The 19,590-nt window shown below is 46.9% G+C and overlaps 7 protein-coding genes across 7 annotated transcripts; 4 read left to right on the top strand and 3 right to left on the bottom strand.

The window, feature by feature from the left end:
- Nucleotides 1-81: 81 nt before the first annotated feature.
- F5891DRAFT_1185747 (uncharacterized protein) lies at nucleotides 82-1,802 on the top strand (the record flags this gene model as incomplete). Its single annotated transcript, XM_041366589.1, has 5 exons — nucleotides 82-204; nucleotides 264-629; nucleotides 686-943; nucleotides 1,011-1,139; nucleotides 1,197-1,802. The coding sequence occupies 5 exons, from the start codon at nucleotides 82-84 to the stop codon at nucleotides 1,800-1,802; spliced, it is 1,482 nt and encodes a 493-aa protein (XP_041228685.1).
- An 815-nt stretch (nucleotides 1,803-2,617) lies between these two features.
- F5891DRAFT_1020549 (uncharacterized protein) lies at nucleotides 2,618-3,640 on the top strand. Its single transcript, XM_041361130.1, has 4 exons — nucleotides 2,618-2,844; nucleotides 2,897-2,981; nucleotides 3,043-3,089; nucleotides 3,137-3,640. Exons 3-4 carry the CDS (start codon nucleotides 3,069-3,071, stop codon nucleotides 3,410-3,412), a joined length of 297 nt encoding a protein of 98 aa, XP_041228686.1. The 5' UTR covers nucleotides 2,618-2,844; nucleotides 2,897-2,981; nucleotides 3,043-3,068; the 3' UTR covers nucleotides 3,413-3,640.
- A 4,525-nt stretch (nucleotides 3,641-8,165) lies between these two features.
- F5891DRAFT_1020580 (Aldehyde/histidinol dehydrogenase) lies at nucleotides 8,166-11,268 on the top strand. The gene is made up of 17 exons (XM_041361131.1): nucleotides 8,166-8,361; nucleotides 8,519-8,603; nucleotides 8,659-8,822; nucleotides 8,878-9,070; nucleotides 9,129-9,278; nucleotides 9,332-9,356; nucleotides 9,409-9,488; nucleotides 9,537-9,706; nucleotides 9,769-9,972; nucleotides 10,030-10,104; nucleotides 10,154-10,209; nucleotides 10,265-10,324; nucleotides 10,375-10,413; nucleotides 10,464-10,536; nucleotides 10,591-10,630; nucleotides 10,683-10,754; nucleotides 10,815-11,268. The coding sequence occupies exons 2-17, from the start codon at nucleotides 8,550-8,552 to the stop codon at nucleotides 10,944-10,946; spliced, it is 1,587 nt and encodes a 528-aa protein (XP_041228687.1). The 5' UTR covers nucleotides 8,166-8,361; nucleotides 8,519-8,549; the 3' UTR covers nucleotides 10,947-11,268.
- F5891DRAFT_1020584 (uncharacterized protein) lies at nucleotides 11,269-12,089 on the bottom strand. Its single transcript, XM_041361132.1, has one exon. It carries the CDS (start codon nucleotides 11,828-11,830, stop codon nucleotides 11,387-11,389), a length of 444 nt encoding a protein of 147 aa, XP_041228688.1. The 5' UTR covers nucleotides 11,831-12,089; the 3' UTR covers nucleotides 11,269-11,386.
- Nucleotides 12,090-12,216: 127 nt separating this feature from the next.
- On the bottom strand, nucleotides 12,217-13,753 carry F5891DRAFT_1020586 (mitochondrial glycoprotein). Its single transcript, XM_041361133.1, has 6 exons — nucleotides 13,467-13,753; nucleotides 13,292-13,410; nucleotides 13,180-13,238; nucleotides 12,997-13,132; nucleotides 12,673-12,942; nucleotides 12,217-12,616 (listed from the first exon to the last, which is right to left on the bottom strand). The coding sequence occupies exons 1-6, from the start codon at nucleotides 13,639-13,641 to the stop codon at nucleotides 12,569-12,571; spliced, it is 807 nt and encodes a 268-aa protein (XP_041228689.1). The 5' UTR covers nucleotides 13,642-13,753; the 3' UTR covers nucleotides 12,217-12,568.
- Nucleotides 13,754-14,512: 759 nt separating this feature from the next.
- F5891DRAFT_116868 (uncharacterized protein) lies at nucleotides 14,513-15,853 on the bottom strand. Its single transcript, XM_041365461.1, has 3 exons — nucleotides 15,539-15,853; nucleotides 15,276-15,480; nucleotides 14,513-15,222 (listed from the first exon to the last, which is right to left on the bottom strand). The coding sequence occupies exons 1-3, from the start codon at nucleotides 15,542-15,544 to the stop codon at nucleotides 14,633-14,635; spliced, it is 801 nt and encodes a 266-aa protein (XP_041228690.1). The 5' UTR covers nucleotides 15,545-15,853; the 3' UTR covers nucleotides 14,513-14,632.
- Nucleotides 15,854-16,472: 619 nt separating this feature from the next.
- F5891DRAFT_1020591 (uncharacterized protein) lies at nucleotides 16,473-17,183 on the top strand. Its single transcript, XM_041361134.1, has one exon. The coding sequence runs from the start codon at nucleotides 16,712-16,714 to the stop codon at nucleotides 16,988-16,990; it is 279 nt and encodes a 92-aa protein (XP_041228691.1). The 5' UTR covers nucleotides 16,473-16,711; the 3' UTR covers nucleotides 16,991-17,183.
- The last annotated feature ends 2,407 nt before the right edge of the window (nucleotides 17,184-19,590 follow it).

Below are 19,590 nucleotides of genomic sequence, written 5' to 3' on the forward strand. Positions count from 1 at the left end.
GTAAGCAGTACATCTCATCCTATATATTAGGGTGACATTCACACTGTTTTCTCCGTCACCTTACCATCGAGCATCTAGAACATGTCTCATCTCTCAGCGCGGGTGTCAGATGATGATTCAGATAGCGACTGGGACGAAGGCAATACGGACCAGGTCTCGAATAACATCCCAGGGCCTAATGCCTCCAAGGGAGAGTTAATGGAAGTATGTAGCCACCGTCTTCATCGCATAACGCTGTCTAACGTACACTCTCCTCAATACAGGCACTCAAAGCACTGCAGCTTGAGGTTCAGCAGCTGCGTGCAGACAATCGTGCCCTTAAGGAGAAAAATAAGGTTCTGGTTTCCGAGAAGCCTAAACGGAAACGGCGTGTAGAAGCACCGGATGCCCTCGTCGCCCATGAGCAAACTATCTCGTTGTATGCCCGCAAATATGGCATGACAGTGGAGATGTTCCCAGACAGCGAGCTTCTCATCAAGAAGCGCCCCGATTCACCTACACCTTTTAATAGTGCTGATCGTTACAAGACGTCGGCAACTCAAGAGTCTGCTTTCTTAGATGAACTCTATGCACATTTCCCTGAACGCATCCATGAAACGGTAATGGGTAGCGAGTACTTCAAAGACCTCGTATGTCAATTTTGCTTTTCATTCTAGCCACTACCTAATGTATTTGGTTGTTACAGGTAAATAAGTGCATCGCCGATGCTCGTTCTAACGAAATCAAGAAATTGCGTGGCGTTGCTGGAGACATATTCGAGCTTCCGGGAAAATACTTTGCCAATGCCAGTTATGACAGAGCTGCGATTGTCGACATTCAGAAGATGTTTGGAGTTTCCGGCAAGACTCAGACTTACAAGATTTTTCCGCCTCTCTTGTTCCCAAGTCTCCAAGAAGACACAACCCTCAAGACCGTTTTCGGCAACTGGACACTTTTTGCAAAGGTGCGCTATCATTCTCTCATAATTGTCCTGCTGCTCACTAGTACTCTACTGATACTGGCATATCTAGATCCTGAGGGCCTCACTCTATGGCGTCACCTCGCTTCATCAAGAGCCTTGTGGTGGATCGAAGACTAACGCTCGGAAGTGGAGTTTGCAACAAGTCACACCAGGGTCCATTGCATGGGCTGCGGTTATTGTAAGTCATTTTGATGACATTGAATCGTTCTACTACTCATACACTACTGCAACACAGGTCATTTTTCTGCTCTCGCCAGACACAGAGTTTCCAGGTTCGGGAGTTGGCAAGTCGTCAACTATCAACTACAAGGACCTCTTCTTTCAATACAAGAAGTTGCTAATTACGAAGTGGGAGACAAAACGTATCAAAACCATCGTGACTAACATCAATCGCTACGTTTTCGGTGCTGCAAAGTTGTCTACATCGATGGATCCTGCTGGTGCCGAAGATTTTTCAGAGGAGATCAACCGCGCCATGCTAGCACTTGACATGGACACTGATAGCGAAGAAGACACTCCAGTGACTCCACCGGTCTTGTCGGCACTCTCAGTATTACCCTCGGCAATATCAGCCTTACCAGCTCCTTCATTGGCGCCTGGACCTGAAGGTTCAAATCTCGTCACTCAGCCAGTCACACATCCAGACGAATCAGTATCTAGGGCTGTCATTCGCGCTAATGATTCGAATACAAGTGTCAATGCAGTAGCTAACAATGCAGATGAAGCTGATGATGATAGGACGGAATCGGGTGGAGGACAAGCAAAGGCCAAGAATACTAGGGGGAGGAAGGTTGTAGCGACGCAGGGTCCTACTCGTCGTGGACGTTCTCGTAAAGTCTAAGTGATATAATACATGATAGCTAGCTAATACCCTTGCTGTTCTCTGTCAAATCACTCAGCGTCAATACACATCTTGTCATTCTGCAGCTCAAAAGAGCGGGTGGACTGATCTTGGAGCTGTTCGGACTGCTAACCATTCCTAGTCTCAATGGCAAACAAAATTGTCGCCAAACAAGAGTCTTCGCAATAGAAGGTTTGTGCGGGTAGTGTGGCGTGCCGCCTGACACACACACGAGGCCTTGCCACCAGAGGCGAGCCATGACAGTGCAAGATATTGGTGAAACAATAAGGCTAGTCTCCATGAACCATTTCGCGGTTGCTGCATGGATACAAATAGAGTCAGCCTTAAGTGCAATAGGATTGATGTGGATACCTCACCCTGGACAATACGTTCAGCTGATTCCTTTTCGCAAGTGGACCCAGGCGACCCTTCTCCTGTGAGACCAACTCTGGGACCTTGGCGCAGATTGCATCCAGATAACAGAGCGCTGTCTGTAGAACGCTGCCTGACGTGCGAGAACAACGAAGAACCTCGTGAACAAACCCTTTCATGGGCATAACGTTGCAATGCGGGGGCTGATTGCTCGAACCAAACGTCAGGGGGGTGGGCATGGGAGATGGTTGTGTCTGAATCATCAGAGATTGTAATATAGCCAGGAGAGGGGAGCTGAGTAAAGTTTGAACGTACCAACTAAACCAGATACATATTTTGATTTCTGGGAGTCGTCCGCCGACATTCTTGGGGATAAAATTGAGGAATCCGAGTCACAGATTATCCTACAGCTGCTTGATCTGAATCGCGGGTAAGTGATGCTTACATAACAATCATTTATTATTCATTGTAAAGTTTTCACACCGGTTTACATCTCTTACAACAACCACATTGTCAGTGTGACTGTAACGTCGCTTAGACTTAGACTTGTCGTCGCTCTGCTCGGACTTTCCGTCGATTCCTCTCTTGACTGAATCCCTCTTCCCCTCCATTAATAACCTCCACACAAGTCAATGTTACCAGTGATTTGACGTCGAGCACATGGCAAACGGTGTGCAGTCTTTTTTTGGGGCGACAATTATTGAAAAGTTCTCATTGTCTAGTGACCTTATGCCTTTCGTTGGTCAATGGTACAGACATTCTGAACCATCCATTGACAGTGTGTCCAACGAATAATCGCAGTTACAGGTCAGTCTTTTTATTATATTGATACTTGATACTTTTCGCTAATGTTTTAATGCCAACCCAGACTGCACCGTCGTGGCCCAATTCCCAATGGTGTCCGCGCTACTACTGGTATGTAGAATATCTAATTTGGTGTGCTGAAGCTTATTACTGTCAAGGTCTTCTCACATCGCACAGCAACCACCAAACCGTTACCCTTCCCATGCCACACCCCACCCACACGCAAGGCGCCACTCCCTAGACCACTGCCAAATGCCTGCGGGATACCCATAGCGCCCAACCAGCATGCCACCTCTCGGTTCCACCCAAGCGCCCTTTACCCATGTCAGGCCCCATCATCGATCGCCATTTGGCAGCGGCTAGCACACTTTGCTTGGTGGTCTCTTGTTCGTCACCAAATATCTCCCGCACAAGGGCAGGGTTGGACCGGATGATGTATGGCGACCTATTAGATGAAGGGAGAAGGTTAGTGAGAGGTATCGGCAGCAACAGAAGGATCCAGAAATGATGGACAAGCGCCCCATTCATTCAAGGGAAAGATGCAGGGTATATTAGGGAGTGGGGGATTTGGCTTCAGAGGGTTTCCATTGAGTATCCGCTCATACTTGTCTTGTAATTATGGTAGAATATGACAATTCAAGATCTCTATTAAAATATCAAAACCAAGATTTCAGGTCTTCATTTCGCATTACAAGCTGCTACTTGACATTGCAATCGATTTCAACGCCATGCGGCTTTCCAGCCAAATCACTCATTACAATGACTAAGATTGATTGCCACGTGTTGCAACGGCAATTGCCATCGTAATTGCAACCGTCGTTACAGTGTGATTGCAATCGTGACTCTATTATTGAAAGGACTTTCAATCTACGCTCGGTCTTTGAATATTGAAATGCGTGACAAGGCACTTAAACCCAAATTAGGAATTTGCGACACAGGACTGCGATTAGACCCTGCAGCTGTTCTTCGGCGTTAATAATGATATGGGGCAATATTATTATTCTTATTATTCACCGGCATCCGGGGAGCCGTCTGCAACTCTGCTGCCGTTCGGACATGAGTTTGGCGAGCGTGGATGCCCTAACCAAATACCAATACATAGTGTAAACTCGTGCTGTAGCCGATGAAGCGTAGGAAATACACTCCCGAGCATCAACCACTCGGTAAGTTCTCTATCCCCGCTCTCACTGCATCGCCCCAACACTCCCACAGGTATACATCAAACACAATCAGTATGCTCTGCTTCATATCAGATACTACGACAGCGACGGTGACGGAGGGAACTTTCCGGACCCAGTTGAATGTAGGCCAGTGGTCAAAAATAAAACGCTGTTTGGCTTGCAATGTCCGATCAGATGTCGCGAATTCCTAGGTATGTGACTCCTCCCGATTGATTGACAGGAGTTCAGAACGTTCGTGGGCTGACCACTTGCCCGCTTATGATGTCTTTTTTCTGGACTAGCCTAGCGTCCTGCAACCATAACTGTAATAATATGGGTCGACACATCAGAAAAAATGGTCACACGACTAAGGTTTTTCCTGTGCTTTGTAGCTCGTGATCACATCAAAACAATTGTGCATCTGATCACACAAGTGACGACATCTATCAAACGCGCAGTCCCTTTCAAGTTCCCTTGATCTGTTCGAACCTTGGTTCAGGGCTGTGCAAGAAGACCATATATGGACTCAGCGAGGACCGGTCCGCAGTCTGAGTACACCCGGTTTCATAAATTGATGCAGTATGTAAGTTCTTCCATGTTTAGTAGTGCTTAGCTGAAGTTGATACTGGCGAGCAAAATGTCAAACAGTTTCGTCACCGCTTTATCGCGGGGACGCAAAGTACTAGACTCCGGCGAAATCACTGTACCGAGTGCCAGCACTTAGGAACTCTTACCAGTGGGTAACGGTGGCCTAGTCGAGCCGGTTATACCAGTTGTTAGGTATCGGCCGAAGTCGGGCCCTCTGGTGGCGCATTATGGTTGGCAGCGGTACTGGTTCCACTGCCCTAGGGCACGTAGACATTTGCCAGTGGCTACACGTCCTTTAGAGTTGGTCCCTAAACCGAGCACGCGGGCGCAAATATGCAAATGCTTATAATGCACAACCGCCAAGAGAGGAAACGAGGAAATATCTAGACTACAAGTGAGTCCGAGTCCGGTATTCGGATGCTGCTAAGAAACCTCTCATTAGATCCCAACTGATGAAGTTAAGAACTGTATGTAATGTTCAGCGCTTTTAGCTTCAAGTGAAAGCTAATTATAATTCTTAGTACCTGGCTATAGTCATGCAGGATGGCGGCCTTAACTAGCCTCAAGTATGCGGGGTATTCGGGTTGCATTACCTCAGAACCCTTTGGTTCCTCACGCAACCTAAATAGACAATAAGTATTGTTAGACCTGAATCCTCAAGCTGAGTGTCTTCAACAGCCCTAAGCGCCCGATAATGCCGATGTAGGCCCACTTGAGCCCCGCCGCCAGCGCTTACCTTGACAGACACGAGAATCTTTGATGAACCATGTCTTCATAGCCACGAGGAGGTGGGCCTTAATTTCTTTCATGTCAGGATGCCCTACGCACATTACGTTTTGACACACCGTCACGGAGAGATAACCCTTGACGGTGACCTTCCTATGTATAGTTGAGAGGTTGCATCATCGATCGCCGCTATTAAGGGTCATGATGCTGGCTTGGTTTCCAGTATATTGATTAAATTCATATAGGATATCTACCTTACATGGCCGATCAAGCTGCATGCGCTTGCATGCAGGAGCTCAGGTATGTAAGTGCGTTTAGAACCAGGGTTTTTGGTTTTCTCGCTCATCTATCTACGAAGGCATACTATTGCTACCGGCGTACACTGTCGCTGGATTCAATCTTACTCAATATCTGGTCGACATGATGGCGAATACGACTGCTACGGTGCTACCCGTGAATATTCAGCTGGTCTATCAATGGTGACAGATGTCCGATGTCGAATGCTTCTAATGCGACAGCAATTAGCTACTCAGGGTACATCTCCGTCCCGAAAGCTTTCGAGGGGTCCAAATTTTCGCAAGATTCCAGCGCATGGCTACTGCCAAATCTTGCATTTTCGCAGCACCCCTTTGGAGCACTGTACAGGCTTGATGATATCATGTCTGTGAATAGAACTGTTGGGTCACCAGCACCTGGTAGTTATTTACTCTCACCCTCCCCAATTCTCGTTGGATTAATCCAGCACGTCCGGCTGAAGCTGTATTTCCATGCACACTTCCCCTCTCTTGTCGTCCTTTCGGACAATCACTCCTGGTAGAGATACTTGCCTGGATTAATCGACTACACTCATGCGTCAATCGCGTCTGCGACCTCCATGGGATCTTTGGGTAGTTGTTACCTACATCCTGGCTGCAGCCAACATTGTTACCCAAACCTTCAAGCTGACGATGAGCGTCGAATCGCTGCAAATATCTGCGAAATGTGATTTTCAAGTCGATGGCTTATACAACTGACACCCAGCCAAATCAGGGACATATTTGAAATCAATACCGCGACATTCATAAATGTGTCTTGGGATATGTATTCGTCTGTCCGTGGAACTTTCCTCGCCGTGTCTTAGGCGTTTAGAGCAGCTTGTGATCGTGCCGACCGATATTCTCGTACAGGAGCAGCAGATACTCGTATAAGAATGTCACCTCCGTCCGCCCAGAGAGCTTTGATAATTACTGCGACGAAGGGGGATGTAATTTCTCCAGACGGATTCAGCCCGGCACTGCGAGACTACTGATCACATCAGCAGTAGTCACTAAGGTGATACCAATGACACCTAGGTCCTAGGAGCCATAGGAACCTGAAGTCGAGTCTGTGACAAGCTGGCAGAGCAGCGCATAACTTAGCACAATAACAAGTAGTATGTAAGCACGCTGGCTTACCTGAGTTCTCATAATCAGTACATATACCGTTGCTGATACTGAAAGCTAAGCTTTCAGTATTTCACCTTTTGGTGTAACGGTTATGCGTGGCGGCGGTCTGACCATGTTACATAGTATACACATACTTAGGGGCATGTCCCCTGCGTAGACAGACAAATGAAGCTAGTCGTTCCTTCAACTTGCTCCTCCTTCAATGGACCTGGCCATGGATCGATCATCGCAGGTTTTCGACACCCAGAACAATAATTGTTTATGCCTACAACCCCATGGTTGTGTCAGTTGTCAGTTAGCGGATTCAAAGGGGATGTAAGCACGCTGGCTTACCTGAGTTCTCATAATCAGTACATATACCGTCGCTGATACTGAAAGCTAAGCTTTCAGTATTTCACCTTTTGGTGTAACGGTTATGCGTGGCGGCAGTCTGACCATGTTACAAGGGGACTAGCAACTTGCGAGCGAAGCATATGGCACGCAATTATTTCCATGAGCAGTATCTGCATACATATATATTGACCATGGTTCCTCCATACCCTAGCAAATTGAGAACTATATCCCAAACCGGGTGCTCCTCGATCGTGCTAACACCTGCATTATCGTGATTCGACAAGCACGCTACCGATATCAACATGGATGAATACCTGTTCCGAAAGCTAGCAGTCTTCATCTACATCGAGTCTTCTTGTTGCGCAGACCGACATTCGTGGTGATGGTAATGGGAGTTACATTTGGACGAGACGAGGATGCGGTGAAGGACGGGAAAGAACGGGAATTTCTAGAAATCTCGTCTACTTGAGGAGTCGATTCGAAACTAGAAAAACACTATGAAAGAAAGCATACCCCAGATACTTTGAGCATCCGCAGTGGTCGTCGAATTCAGACCGTCGGCAAGAACATAACATTCATTTATCACACATGTAAATATTCCATGATATTGTTAGAAAATGAACGCGGATCTAAAGATGGATAGTACTTACCTCCTTCTTGTTCTGCTTCTCGAGTAAAACAAGACTGTTCTGGTCTTTCTCGACGCAAGGTCTATGTCATCATGATATTCACGGACTAGTAGTGGACATCGGGAATGGGAGGGGGCGTGGATACTTCTTTCTCATGGCATTAACCAGACTCGGATGATCAATAATGCACTAGTACTGGCAGAGCCTGCCACAGAGGAACGCTCGACAGCACTTGATTATAAGCATAAACACGGATGAACATAACCGGTGTGAACGTTCCTATGGTAGAGATGAGCATAATGACATAATGATAAATCTTTCAAATGTTTGCAACCAGCCGGTTGTGCCGGGCTTATAATTTCTCATCATACTAACTTTAAACTCAGGGCATTCTCAGTTGATTCTTTTCATTCGTTTTTGCCTACTGCAGTCACCTTCCATAGCCTCAGATACCCTTCCATCCGAACCGCAGAATTGAAAACCGTAGATCCTTGGAGACTTGATATTATTTGTGTGTGAGACCGTAAGTCCTTCGATGATTGGCGGGCTGGTGGAAATGGCATCATATGTGGATACACTTGTGTTCGTTCTCGATCCATTTGTACCATAGGTTGCAAATTTGGACGCAGTTGTGTTGAGGACTTTATACTGTGCATATGCTAAAGACAACGTGGTTATAGAACGTGTTCACTCGGTGTACATACAACCAACATGTCAAATATGGCACCTGAGTTAACATTCACGACGCTCGAAGAAATTGACGAGGTGCGAGGCTTGCAATCCACAATTACTGTCTTGTAGCTCACGAAACGCGCTCTAGATTTACACCACTCTCAACAAGACCTTCCGGTCAGGCAAAACCAAACCCATTGCATTCAGAAAGGTCCAGATCCTGCAACTAGGTTACCTTCTGCAGGACAACATTGAACGTTTCAGGGAGGCCTTGGCCGCCGACCTTGGGAGACCTCCGCTAGAATCTTCATTGTAAGCATTGTTTTGCCAAGTTACCGTGCATGAAACTCACTTAAGTGCACCCCAGCCTCGAGCTTGACTCAACTATAAGTGACTGTAAGATCGCTTATGACCGGGTGGACAAGTGGGCTCGAACCGAAAAGGCACCTTTCAATATCAAATTTGCTGCTTTCCGTCCAGCTATTCGCAAGGAACCAAAGGGAGTCGTGTTGTCCATTAGCCCATTCAACTACCCCGTATGGCTTGCTCTCGGACCTATCGTATGTTCATTTTCGTCTTTTCTCGCGCTCACTTCCATTTCATTGTTTCCCTTCCAAGATTGGAGCAATTGCCGCCGGTAACTGTGTCGTTCTCAAACCGTCTGAACTGTCCCCCGCCATAAGTGGCCTCATCGCGGAACTAATTCCAAAGTATTTGGACAATGATGTCGTTCGAGTCGTGTTGGGTGCTGTCACGGAGACCAGCAAGGTGTGTCATTCATTTCTGTTAGATATGAACTGCATACTTATCAGGTCATATAGCTCATGGAATACCAATGGGGCCACGGTATGTGCAATTTACTGTGTTTGTTGTCGAAATTATGATGCGAGACAACTAGTTCTGTACACCGGGAGCGGGCGAGTAGCAAAGCTTATAGGCGTAGCTGCTGCGAAGACTCTTTCCCCTATTAGTCTCGAGGTAAATCCATACTTTCAGTGTGATGTGCTGGCGCCAATATCTTCCTAGCTCGGAGGGAAGTCCCCTGTTGTTATCGACCCTAAATGTGACTTCAAGATTGCTGCACGCCGTATCCTGTGGGGCAAGTGCGCTAATGCGGGTCAGACCTGCGTCGCACCAGATTATGTTCTTGTCCCGCGCTCTTCAGAAGACGCGTTCGTAAAGGCCCTCAAAGATGCGTGCGTACCTCATCACACCCTTATATACGTCATGCTCAATATGTATCCTACTGCGCCCGCAGACACGATGAGTTCTATCCTTCTGGTGCTACTACCACTCCGGATATCTCTCGTATCATCAATCCTGCGCACTTCCATCGTCTTAAGAAATTGCTCGACAGCACTGCCGGCACCGTCGCCTTTGGCGGGCAAACCGACGAGTCACGAAAATTTATAGCCCCTACCGTGGTCAAGGGTATCAAAGATGAAGATTCACTAATGAGCGAGTGCGTATATATCTGTCTGTCGGAGTATTTTCAAGCAACGTTTGACTGGTTGCAAAGAGAGCTATTCGGGCCGATCCTGCCTATCATGCCTGTGGATGATGTCGATGCAGCAATTGCATACATCAATGCTCAGTGAGTTGTGCTTCTGTTTACATGTTAACATCAGACTGAATTCTGCCAGCGATCATCCGCTCGCTTTGTACTGTTTCTCGCCAGATGCAGCCTTCAAAAACAAGGGTGTGTTTTACTTTCGATTGTCTATCAAGTCATCGTCGTTGACATTCTTGGTCAGTGTTTGACAATACTCAGAGTGGCTCAGCCATTGCCAATGATGTGTTGATACACTGCGCTAGTATGTCTTACGATGTTTCCAATGAAGATAGCCCACTGATAGTGCTATAGCTGATGGATTGCCATTCGGGGGTATTGGCCCCAGCGGATGTCAGTTCATCCTTCTCTCAATCAAGTTATCACTAATCACATGTCGTTAGCCGGGTATCACACACGAACTTTCTCCTTCGACATGTTCACGCACCTACGTGCCTCTCTTGACTCGCCCGGATGGTTCGTCCTTTTGTTACAATTTCGTCCGCCTGCTCACTTTGTGACATCTTACAGGATTGACAATATTATAGGAGGAAGGTTTCCCCCTTACAGCGTAAGTTTTGATGATTTATACTCCTTGACACTTCCCTCACGATAAGTTCCAGCCCGGGAAATTAGCGTCACTCAAACGTTTCCGCGTAAAACTTCCGCCCCGTCCCATTTCGGCAAATGGCCATGTACGTAGTTACAATATTTGGCACTTGGAGCTTGGCTTATTGAACAGGCCCTTTAAGCAGTTGATCGAACGGAGGCGCAACACCAAATTGCTCTTCTTGTTGGTCAGTCTGGCAGTTGTCAGCGTTGGTTACACACGTACTGCAGATGTTGGTGAGTGGGTGAGGTGGTTGAAGGGGTTGATCAAGGTATAGGCTTATTTTCTAATTTATTCCTGCCTGTTTGTGTTTGGCAAGGGCTACTCATCGCTATGCACATTTTTTCTCCCCTTTCTTCATTTTGTAATGGATAGTTATCAGGCGTCTCTTGCTATTAATCTCGTTCATCTGATAAGGTCCATGAGGATCAAATTAACCATCCGTTTTACTTGTTAAAGCAAGGTTACAGCTTGCCAGCCACTATTTTGGAGACAGATTCCTCATACATCCCTGTCCAAGCTTGCGGTAACCCTGGACCATCTCTGCTGTAAAGAAATCAAAGGTCTCGTCTTTCTCAGATACACGCTTTCAAACGACTCTTTAGGCGTTGGCTCAAAAAATTGGATTCATACAACATGATCTGTAGCATAATAAAGACTGCCTTCGCATATGCCTAGGGAGGACTCGACTCGGACGGGTGTGTGTATCACTACGCGTCACTTCCTCCATCCTTGTCCTTCACCTTCAATTTCAGAAGTGTTTAGATGTGACCCCAACGGGAATTGAGGGCGTCTGCGAGGGTTCCCGGGCCAGTACGGGCCAAAACTCATGTTCCATTCGTGTGTTTTGCGCTGCCTCTGGCTCTGGACAATTTCTGGTGCTACGGCTCGCAGGGTGTTCAATTCGTTCTGCGATAACTTTGACAGAGGCGATGACGCTAATAGTAGCATGTCTGAAGGTGTGTAGATAGGTCCTGTATGACGTGACGAACATGAGGTATGTGCCACCCGATGGGTGAAGGCTAGATGATAATACTCACTACTATCATGAGGCAAGGGTAACAACGAGTGTGCGGGTAACGAAACCTTTGTTGAGCTAGCCGAACCCGGTGGAGGTTCCCGTCGGTGTACGGGGATGTAGAGTCCGGAAGATGACGACATTACTGAGGTGGCGAGGGAGGCGGGTTACTGGAGGGGACTTGGTAGATGAGGACGCGAGAGATGAATTGACCATGTTCTGGCTTGAACGAAGTGTTATATATACTCACAGGAGCAACCTGTGGACCTGCGCATGCATAGACCCATTGTCAGTTGGTTATTGTATGTTAGCGTGGCATGAAGCGGCAGTGGTGGTGGCTCATCCACTTCAAGTTGGACCGCCACATAGATGATCTGTGAAGGCCAATGAGAAGGTCTGAAACATGTTTGCATTGCCTTATGTAAATGGTCTTGGCAGCTCATAGTGGACGCATTCTGGGCAGCCTATGCGGTCGCACGTGACGATCAACTCTAGCCAACTTCCCCTATTTGTCAATCACAGTAACTCTGATAAGTTAGCAAAGTAATACTGGCCAAGACTGTCGTCCGCCCAACTGTAACACCAAAAGGCAGTGATACTGAAAGCTTATGTTTCAGTATCGCAGACAGTGTTTATGTCGATTATGGGAACTCTAGTAAGCCAGCGTGCTTACACAAACCACTGAAACTTGAAGACACTACGTCGACACGAAAAAATTTTAAAAGCAATAGTGATGAACATTGAGTGACATTAAATGCTAGTGAGATTGAGAGGGGAGATAACAGCCAATAAATGTATGGTTGTACGTGTAAAGATAGGTGCAAGGTCATGCAGATAGCGGGGATGGCTTTTGAGTGGTCGTGCGAGCGGGAACTACATGCCTACGCATCCACGAAGTTCTTCACGTTGTCCAACCACCTTACGTATTCCTATGGGGGAAAGCGATGAGGTCCTGCAAACAATGGACAGGTAAACGACCACTAACCTTCTGCTCTTTGAATTCTGAATATTCAGGAACAAACGTGGCAAGGTTTTCATTGATACCCCGCTCCTGTAACCACTTCTCAATTTCCTCCTGGACAGAAACGTCGAGAGTGTCAAACTGAGGGCCGATGTACAAGCCCCGGCGTTTCCAGTCAGCCTCGGCGGTAAGCTCGGTACCAAGTTGTGCATCAGGATAGTAGGACATGTTGTCAATGATGAACGCGCCCTCCTGGCACATAGTGTCAATGTTGATGGACCCCTTGGCATTGGCCTACATCCAAATATAAGCACAAGCGCAAAGAATTTTTCACGTGAGGCTATCTACCTTCGTGACGGAGAACGAAGCACGGATAGGGTACGAGTGGGGAGGTTGTTCCTCTCCACCTTCACCTTCTTCCTGCTCGTATTCCGGCTCTTCCTCAGCGTTTTGAATGTCGGCAATAGAGAACATCATACGAATACTATAAAACATATCAGTATACGTCAAGCAGTATAAAATTTTACCCACGTCTCATTGCCAAACTTCCGTACGAGAGTGACCTCGTCGTTACCAGTAACGTCCTGTATCTGCGTGCAAGGTCTGAGGAACAAGCCCACCATTTACTTGGCATAACACATACCTCCCAGATACCCTGCTCCTTGAATGTCTTCAAGAACTCAGGCTCTCCTGGCGCGTCAGCAACAGCCTCTTTCTCGTACTTAAGTTCCTCGGCAAGTTTTTGTGAGAGGACAACGTCAGCTATTGCCACCAAAAAAGGGTGAGGACTGGTTCATTGAAAAAAGAACAAAGCTCACTCGAACCCTCCGACAAACGACACGTAGATGCCGAGAAAGCTCTTGCAGCAGTCATGGAAGCCCGTGGAGCAAGCTGTACGGTCGCAAGGCGCAAGGGGCCGGAGCGAGCCGCAGGACGAGCAACAGCCCGTGACGAAGATGCAGCAACCTGACGAAGGGCACGGAGAACAGACATGTTGCGTGAGGAAGGAAAAGTACAAAAGATGGCGAAGAGGAAGTTTAGACAGACACAACCGGTTTTCGGGTTTTGAAGTCACTCAAAATTTCGAGCATTGTTTGGCAACGCCTTTTGAAATAAACAAACGCCCGGATATAGCCGGTAACTTTACGTAACAAGTTGTTCAGGGACCTACATCTTTTCTTTATTTGATGCCCTTCCGCTTCTCTCATATTTGGCGCTCACTCTGTCGTTCTAAGGCCTTATTACGCAACCTATTTGCACAGACTGACGAGCTGACGAGCTGAGGAACGCGAGTCCGTGAATGTCAACTTATGTGTTGTAGCGGACCGCAGTCACGTTCAAGTTGCGATGAACCCTTGAATTTCAGACAAGCATGAAAACCTTGCCGCAGCAAGCAAGGTATTTTTATGTCGACGAACTCTCTTCCCCTGCCTATTATAACCGATCAACGCTTCTGAAAATCAATTTATGTAAGTCACGATGTTGCTTTATATCCTACAATAATAAATATCACCCAATCATATCATACATAAGTGAAAGCAGGAAGACGGGAAGCATAGGATGACAGACAGGTCATATACATACAACGAGCAGAAACCGTAATTCCAAAGGCCAAGAAGAAAAAAGGCGGCAGAATAGAAATCCAGGAACGTTCAAAATGACTGTGGGTAGCCAATATTCCAATCATCGACGTACGGGGGTTCGAGAATGACAGATACTTTGCCTCCGGCGGCTTTTTGACCATAAACAGGATCGCGTCACACGATCTACACCCTCTCTACACATTATCATCCTCATCGAGACCTTGTTGGTGGTCAAAGAGCGTCGGAGTCTCTGAAAGTTTTCAGAAGTACGTAGGAGGCAAAACAGAATCACATCGAACATGCATTTGAAACTGAACAACGAGAAAGCAAAGATCGCAAAAAAAAGAGAAAACAGTAGCGCGAAAGCAGGGAACTGTATGCAGCAATAGATCCAGTGATATTCATGCATCACCAATCTCAGCTGGGCTGCCATGTCCAGGTTCTGAAGCCTGGTCGCTCCCTCCCGTCGTTCCACTAGAAGTTGAAGATTCTTGCACGACAGCAGCGACCTTAGTCTTCTTCGCTTTCGGCTGTCCATCTTTCCCCACTCTAGATCTCTTCTTTGAATTGGTCTTCGGAGCAGGCGGCGGTATTTCTTCGACATCAGGATCATGATCTACAGGCGGGCCAGATGTCCTTTGAAGCTCAGCCTGAGCTGGATCCATGGCGGGCGGGGGCACGCCAGGAGGGCCATAATATGGCGGTCCATAGTATCCAGGAGGAGGCATATAGTAAGGCATCATCGGAGGAGGTACGCCAGAATTTGGGGACCCTTCCACGGGCGCCTGACCCTCAGAGGGTGGTACAAAACCAGGAGGGGGAGGATAGAAATATGGGGGCGGATAATATCCCCCCTCTGGTGGTGGTGGCGGAGGTGGAAAGGTTGGCATTGACGAGGGTGCAGGAGTTGCAGTCGCAGAACCCTGTGCTACACCGTTCGGCGGGTGCCATGCTGGGTCTCCGTTTGCTTCATTTGGGGTAGATGAGAAAGCTATCAATTCTACCAATGAGTAAAATAAATGCAGATTGATGATTGCAACGTACTCTCGAAACTGGGATTATGAGTAGGTGAGGTAGCAGTATCGCTGCCGCCTGACTTGTTCTTGCGCTTATAGGGTCCCCGCTTAATTCCCTTCTGTCGCTCCTTCCGCACACCATCAACGCACGTTTCTGGGATACCATATTTGACACATCGTTCACATGGACGATGCTCGTCACAACGCTTGCAGGCATTTGCGCAGTTGGTACACTGACATAATAAGTTAATTAATTTAGGAAATGGGCGCAAAAAATGTACGTCAACTTACCGCCATCTTGACCTGCTTACGCTTAACGCGCTGGAAGTTGGTTTGGGGAGGGGGTGCGTAAGGCGGAAATCCTACGAGTCTAACGTAAGAGAGAACAAGAGAGAACGACAGAGAACAACGCCGCGAAACTAGACCTACCAGGAGGAGGAAATGGGTACATCATCCCTGGAGGCGGGTAATGATAGATGTACGGGGGTGCTGGATGTGGCCCACCGTTTGGTTCAGGATGGCTCGGATCATAGTAGACCGGAAAAGGTGGCGAGTAGGCACCGTATGCTTGGTATGGTGGGATGTGATGTTCCTGTGTTACAGCACCAGCATTCTTGGCTTGATCGCTTGCCATTGGGGACAAAAACTTTGCCCAGCGCTCCTCACAGAAATTTGTTCTCTATGGGTAAGCGAATAGTCACGGACCTGTAGAACGGGAACCATGTTGAGTGTTTGATCGAGCCGGTATTTTGTGAAGCAGACAGATAATAGGCTCCAGTAGAGGAGACAGATGGATGGATGGAAGGAAATGGAAGAAAGTTGTTGCTCACTCCGCTCGAAATTGCTTAGTTTTCCGATCGTCGCCGCTCAGAACACGCTTCCTACGCTCCGGTGCTTCAAATTATTTGATCTGGCGCTATCGGTTTGATACCAAATTCGATATCGCAAAGGTCTTGAAGAGTATGACGAGGAAAAGGGTAGTTTTTGAGTATAAATGATGGAGTGAAGGCACAACTGTGAACGTGGGACTTGAATAAAAGTTATAAAACGCGAAAACGTGACTTTTAAGTGATGCCGTGCGCCTGGTTCCTCTCATCCTCCAAACTTCATGATGTCGAGCTCTACGATGAGCAGACCTTCGTATGAAAAGAGCGATAGCGGCGAATTCGTGGGCCATAATTGTCAATCAAAGTTGAGTTTGACAGCGCACGCATGATTCTGTCTCTTTCTCCGACCCAAAGATCGTTGACTCCGCTACAAACGTTGCAACCTCCCACACTGCTTTCCTATACGAGTCGGTGGTCTAAATCTCTTTATAATTTCTGGTTCATTGCACTTATCGTTATAAGACTAACTATGCAAGTCTTTTTAGGTCTTTTATCGTGTTCTTGTGTCGTCCTTGTCAATCAGCGCTGTAACGCTTTATAGCCATCCCAAAAGGAGTTGCGCTCTCAAAATATCCTAATGTTCCTTCTCTTTCCTTTGACTCCCCTCTCTTCTTCCACTGTTACCGGTAAGCAGTATTACTCAATTTTTTTCGTTCTAATGACGTCCAGTTTTTCAATAGTAGCAAGGACATTACTTCTCAGGACAACAAGTGCGGGTAATACTTATTGTCCCGACCTCGGTGAATCAAAAATTATCCTCTTCGGTGCTTCACGAATCCATACTCCCATCACTTCTTCGAACCTTGACCGGCGCCGCACGATAACAACAACGCGTAAGTTGACTTCCTATGGATGATGTTCTGTCGGTCTTTATCCCGCATTCGTCACGATCTTCCACGTGTTATAGTTGGCCCAGACCATCCAGACAAGGGGAAGCTTTGATATTCAATGTTCCCGATTCGTGATTAGTAGCGAACCCTGTACGTGCGATAGTTCACAATCAGACAATCCCATTGTGCAAGATTTGTGAATACATTTATTTATCATGATCTAAGTTCGGCATTCGGTGTTCTTAGACTTTATGTGGACTTAATCTCCCCTTCTAATGACCGCAATACAGGCTCTAGGTCGACATTTCTATCTTCGCGAGCAGTTTAGGTCTAGTTGCTATCCATTGGTCTTCAACATTCTTGGCTTTTCGATGACTGGATGCTACTTCAGATGGTTAATCTCTGTTGCAAGGACAATCTAGCCTCAGAGAATTCTCAACCAAGATAATGGATGTCTGCGGTCACTCAGAAAGCACCGAGCAACCTTTGAATTTAGCAGGCACAGTTGCTTCCCTTGGAATATGGAACCGATCCTGTCTCCGCCGTGATATTCACGCTCTCAGTGTTTCAAAGAGGCGCTGCGTTTATATGGGGATGCTAGCTAACGTCCTTCTCTCGGCATATCTGAATTATCAATTTCATAGATGAATCACAAGCAAGTCAGGTGAGTCGTTCTCCAGCGAAAATAATTCATCCAGGCGCCTGACCCTGTTAGCCTTGGCTAGCCGTGACGCGTGACCTTTGATCTACCGTATTATGATAATTCAGTGTTTGCGCCTTCACCGGTGCACCCCAAAGTGACCCGATATTTTTAGTATGTCTCTTTGTTGGTCACCCCTAAAAGTACTTTGACATATTGGCCGACATATTTTTGTGCCTAGATCTCTCCCGACTTTCGAGCGGAATCCCGTACCGCTCTGGTGGATAACGACACGAACACGATGCTCATGATGTATAATAGTTTGAACCCCATTTGTCATTCATGGATTGTTTCGGGGGTGGTTGCGGTCTGCTCATGACCACAATCTAACCGCCCCCTCTGCTTCCTTCGTTCCTCTAAGGACGCATAAGCTAGTTGTTAGCAAAGACTTTCATCAGGCGCTCGCAGTGAACAATGCGTTGAGCAGTTGCGTGATTTTGCTCTTTCAAACCTACCTCGTAACATCAAACTGTTATTACCACAACAGGATTCGAAACAGATGATCATGTTCCTACAGGTTCCAGCCTCTCCCGAGCTACACGCCACTGGCAGTTGATACACGTGTTTGTTCTTGGAATATGATTGTAATCACCGTGTCGGAGTTAGCCACACGCTTGGCGTAGCATCCTCCAACGCTAAGAATAAGGTATGGTCCCAGCACAATATCTGCGCAAACGAGACTTCTTGTAAGTATCTAATCCCAAGGAACATGAGCTCTATAAGAATAATGAATGACCAGATGCAGATAACTCGGTGGCAGATCGGCGTACCAATAGATTTGGAGATAGCCGAGTTGCAAAGCAAGAAGAATAGCACAATCAGGACGCATAGAAGATCGGCATCAAAGATAATCACGTCCATATTACGATCTTGCACTGCAAAGTAAAACATGAAATTTTACTAACACCGTGGTAGCCAGCAAGGTTGCACCAAGAAAAGTGAGAGTCTTTCTTGATTGCCAATACATGGCATATAGCCGAGTAATCGTGATGACTATGACATGTCAGTCAAAGTCAGTATCATTGGGGTACTGTGACTGAATGGCTCACCACTCACAACTGTTTCAGTCATTAGATCAAACTAACAAGCCCGTCAACGGCCTTACTCCGCCTCTAGAGTGGTGCAATTATGTGGACGAAAATGGCAGGCGATAACACAGATCAGTGACAAAGTTTGTCAGCGAGACTCCCGGAAAACTTACTGCATACCGCCGGTCAGAAGTCAACGAGCAGGGGCACTTGCACAGCATGCTGATGCTAATCGTGAGAGATGGGTTATTAGCACAGTGCCAATGTCTTAACCTTGAAAACATAGACAGAGGATAGAATTCCAACATAGTGTACCTATATATCTTTGAAGTTGAGTGAACCTTGTCAACTGTGCCCATGATATAGACCACTTACGCTGATATATAGAATGGTCATGAACTTGAAAGGTTAGCGCTGCCTCCGCCCTGAATCAAATGTGACATCCTTCCTGATGTGGGACCCCGCTCACCTAGACCAGGTCCAGCTGTGAAATCATTCATAGTGAGAATCTGCTTTGGTGACGGTTTGAGCCTCCCTAGTGCTGGAGAATACCAAACGGACATCAATTATGCCCAGAGTCTGTAAGTACTACCTTGCTCACCTCAATCGTATACCAACAGTAGAGGATACGACACCGCAGTCATATATAGATAGAGGCAGGGGAACATCTGCTCGCCACAAACCGAAGAAATAGTAACCACGATACCAATTTGATTATCGGGTACCGACTGGGCTCATTTGAGACTAGAATCACATTGAAGATATCATATTTGGTATCGGTGAGTGGCGAATCAATTGGATAAGTATGACAAATGATACCATTTGTGCTACATCCGGATCTTCAAAATCAACAATGGCGCGTTACCTGGCTGTGTAAATTGATGCAACGTTGACGGGC

Source organism: Suillus fuscotomentosus (genome assembly GCF_016647785.1).
Source record: "Suillus fuscotomentosus strain FC203 chromosome Unknown F5891scaffold_14, whole genome shotgun sequence".
In the NCBI taxonomy this organism is placed as follows: domain Eukaryota; kingdom Fungi; phylum Basidiomycota; class Agaricomycetes; order Boletales; family Suillaceae; genus Suillus; species Suillus fuscotomentosus.

Coding starts and splice junctions, on each gene's coding strand:
- F5891DRAFT_1020580 (XM_041361131.1), top strand. CDS start 8,550: ATGTCAAATATGGCACCTGAGTTAACATTCACGACGCTCGAAGAAATT. Junction 9,707..9,768: donor GTAAAGGCCCTCAAAGATGC/GTGCGTACCTCA, acceptor CTGCGCCCGCAG/ACACGATGAGTTCTATCCTT. Junction 10,325..10,374: donor TGTGTTGATACACTGCGCTA/GTATGTCTTACG, acceptor ATAGTGCTATAG/CTGATGGATTGCCATTCGGG.
- F5891DRAFT_1020586 (XM_041361133.1), bottom strand. CDS start 13,641: ATGTCTGTTCTCCGTGCCCTTCGTCAGGTTGCTGCATCTTCGTCACGG. Junction 13,239..13,291: donor AGGAGCAGGGTATCTGGGAG/GTATGTGTTATG, acceptor CCTTGCACGCAG/ATACAGGACGTTACTGGTAA. Junction 13,133..13,179: donor CGGAAGTTTGGCAATGAGAC/GTGGGTAAAATT, acceptor TATGTTTTATAG/TATTCGTATGATGTTCTCTA.
- F5891DRAFT_1020584 (XM_041361132.1), bottom strand. CDS start 11,830: ATGTCGTCATCTTCCGGACTCTACATCCCCGTACACCGACGGGAACCT.
- F5891DRAFT_116868 (XM_041365461.1), bottom strand. Junction 15,223..15,275: donor TCATAATCCCAGTTTCGAGA/GTACGTTGCAAT, acceptor TAGAATTGATAG/CTTTCTCATCTACCCCAAAT.
- F5891DRAFT_1020549 (XM_041361130.1), top strand. CDS start 3,069: ATGGTGTCCGCGCTACTACTG. Junction 3,090..3,136: donor TGGTGTCCGCGCTACTACTG/GTATGTAGAATA, acceptor ATTACTGTCAAG/GTCTTCTCACATCGCACAGC.
- F5891DRAFT_1020591 (XM_041361134.1), top strand. CDS start 16,712: ATGTTCCTTCTCTTTCCTTTGACTCCCCTCTCTTCTTCCACTGTTACC.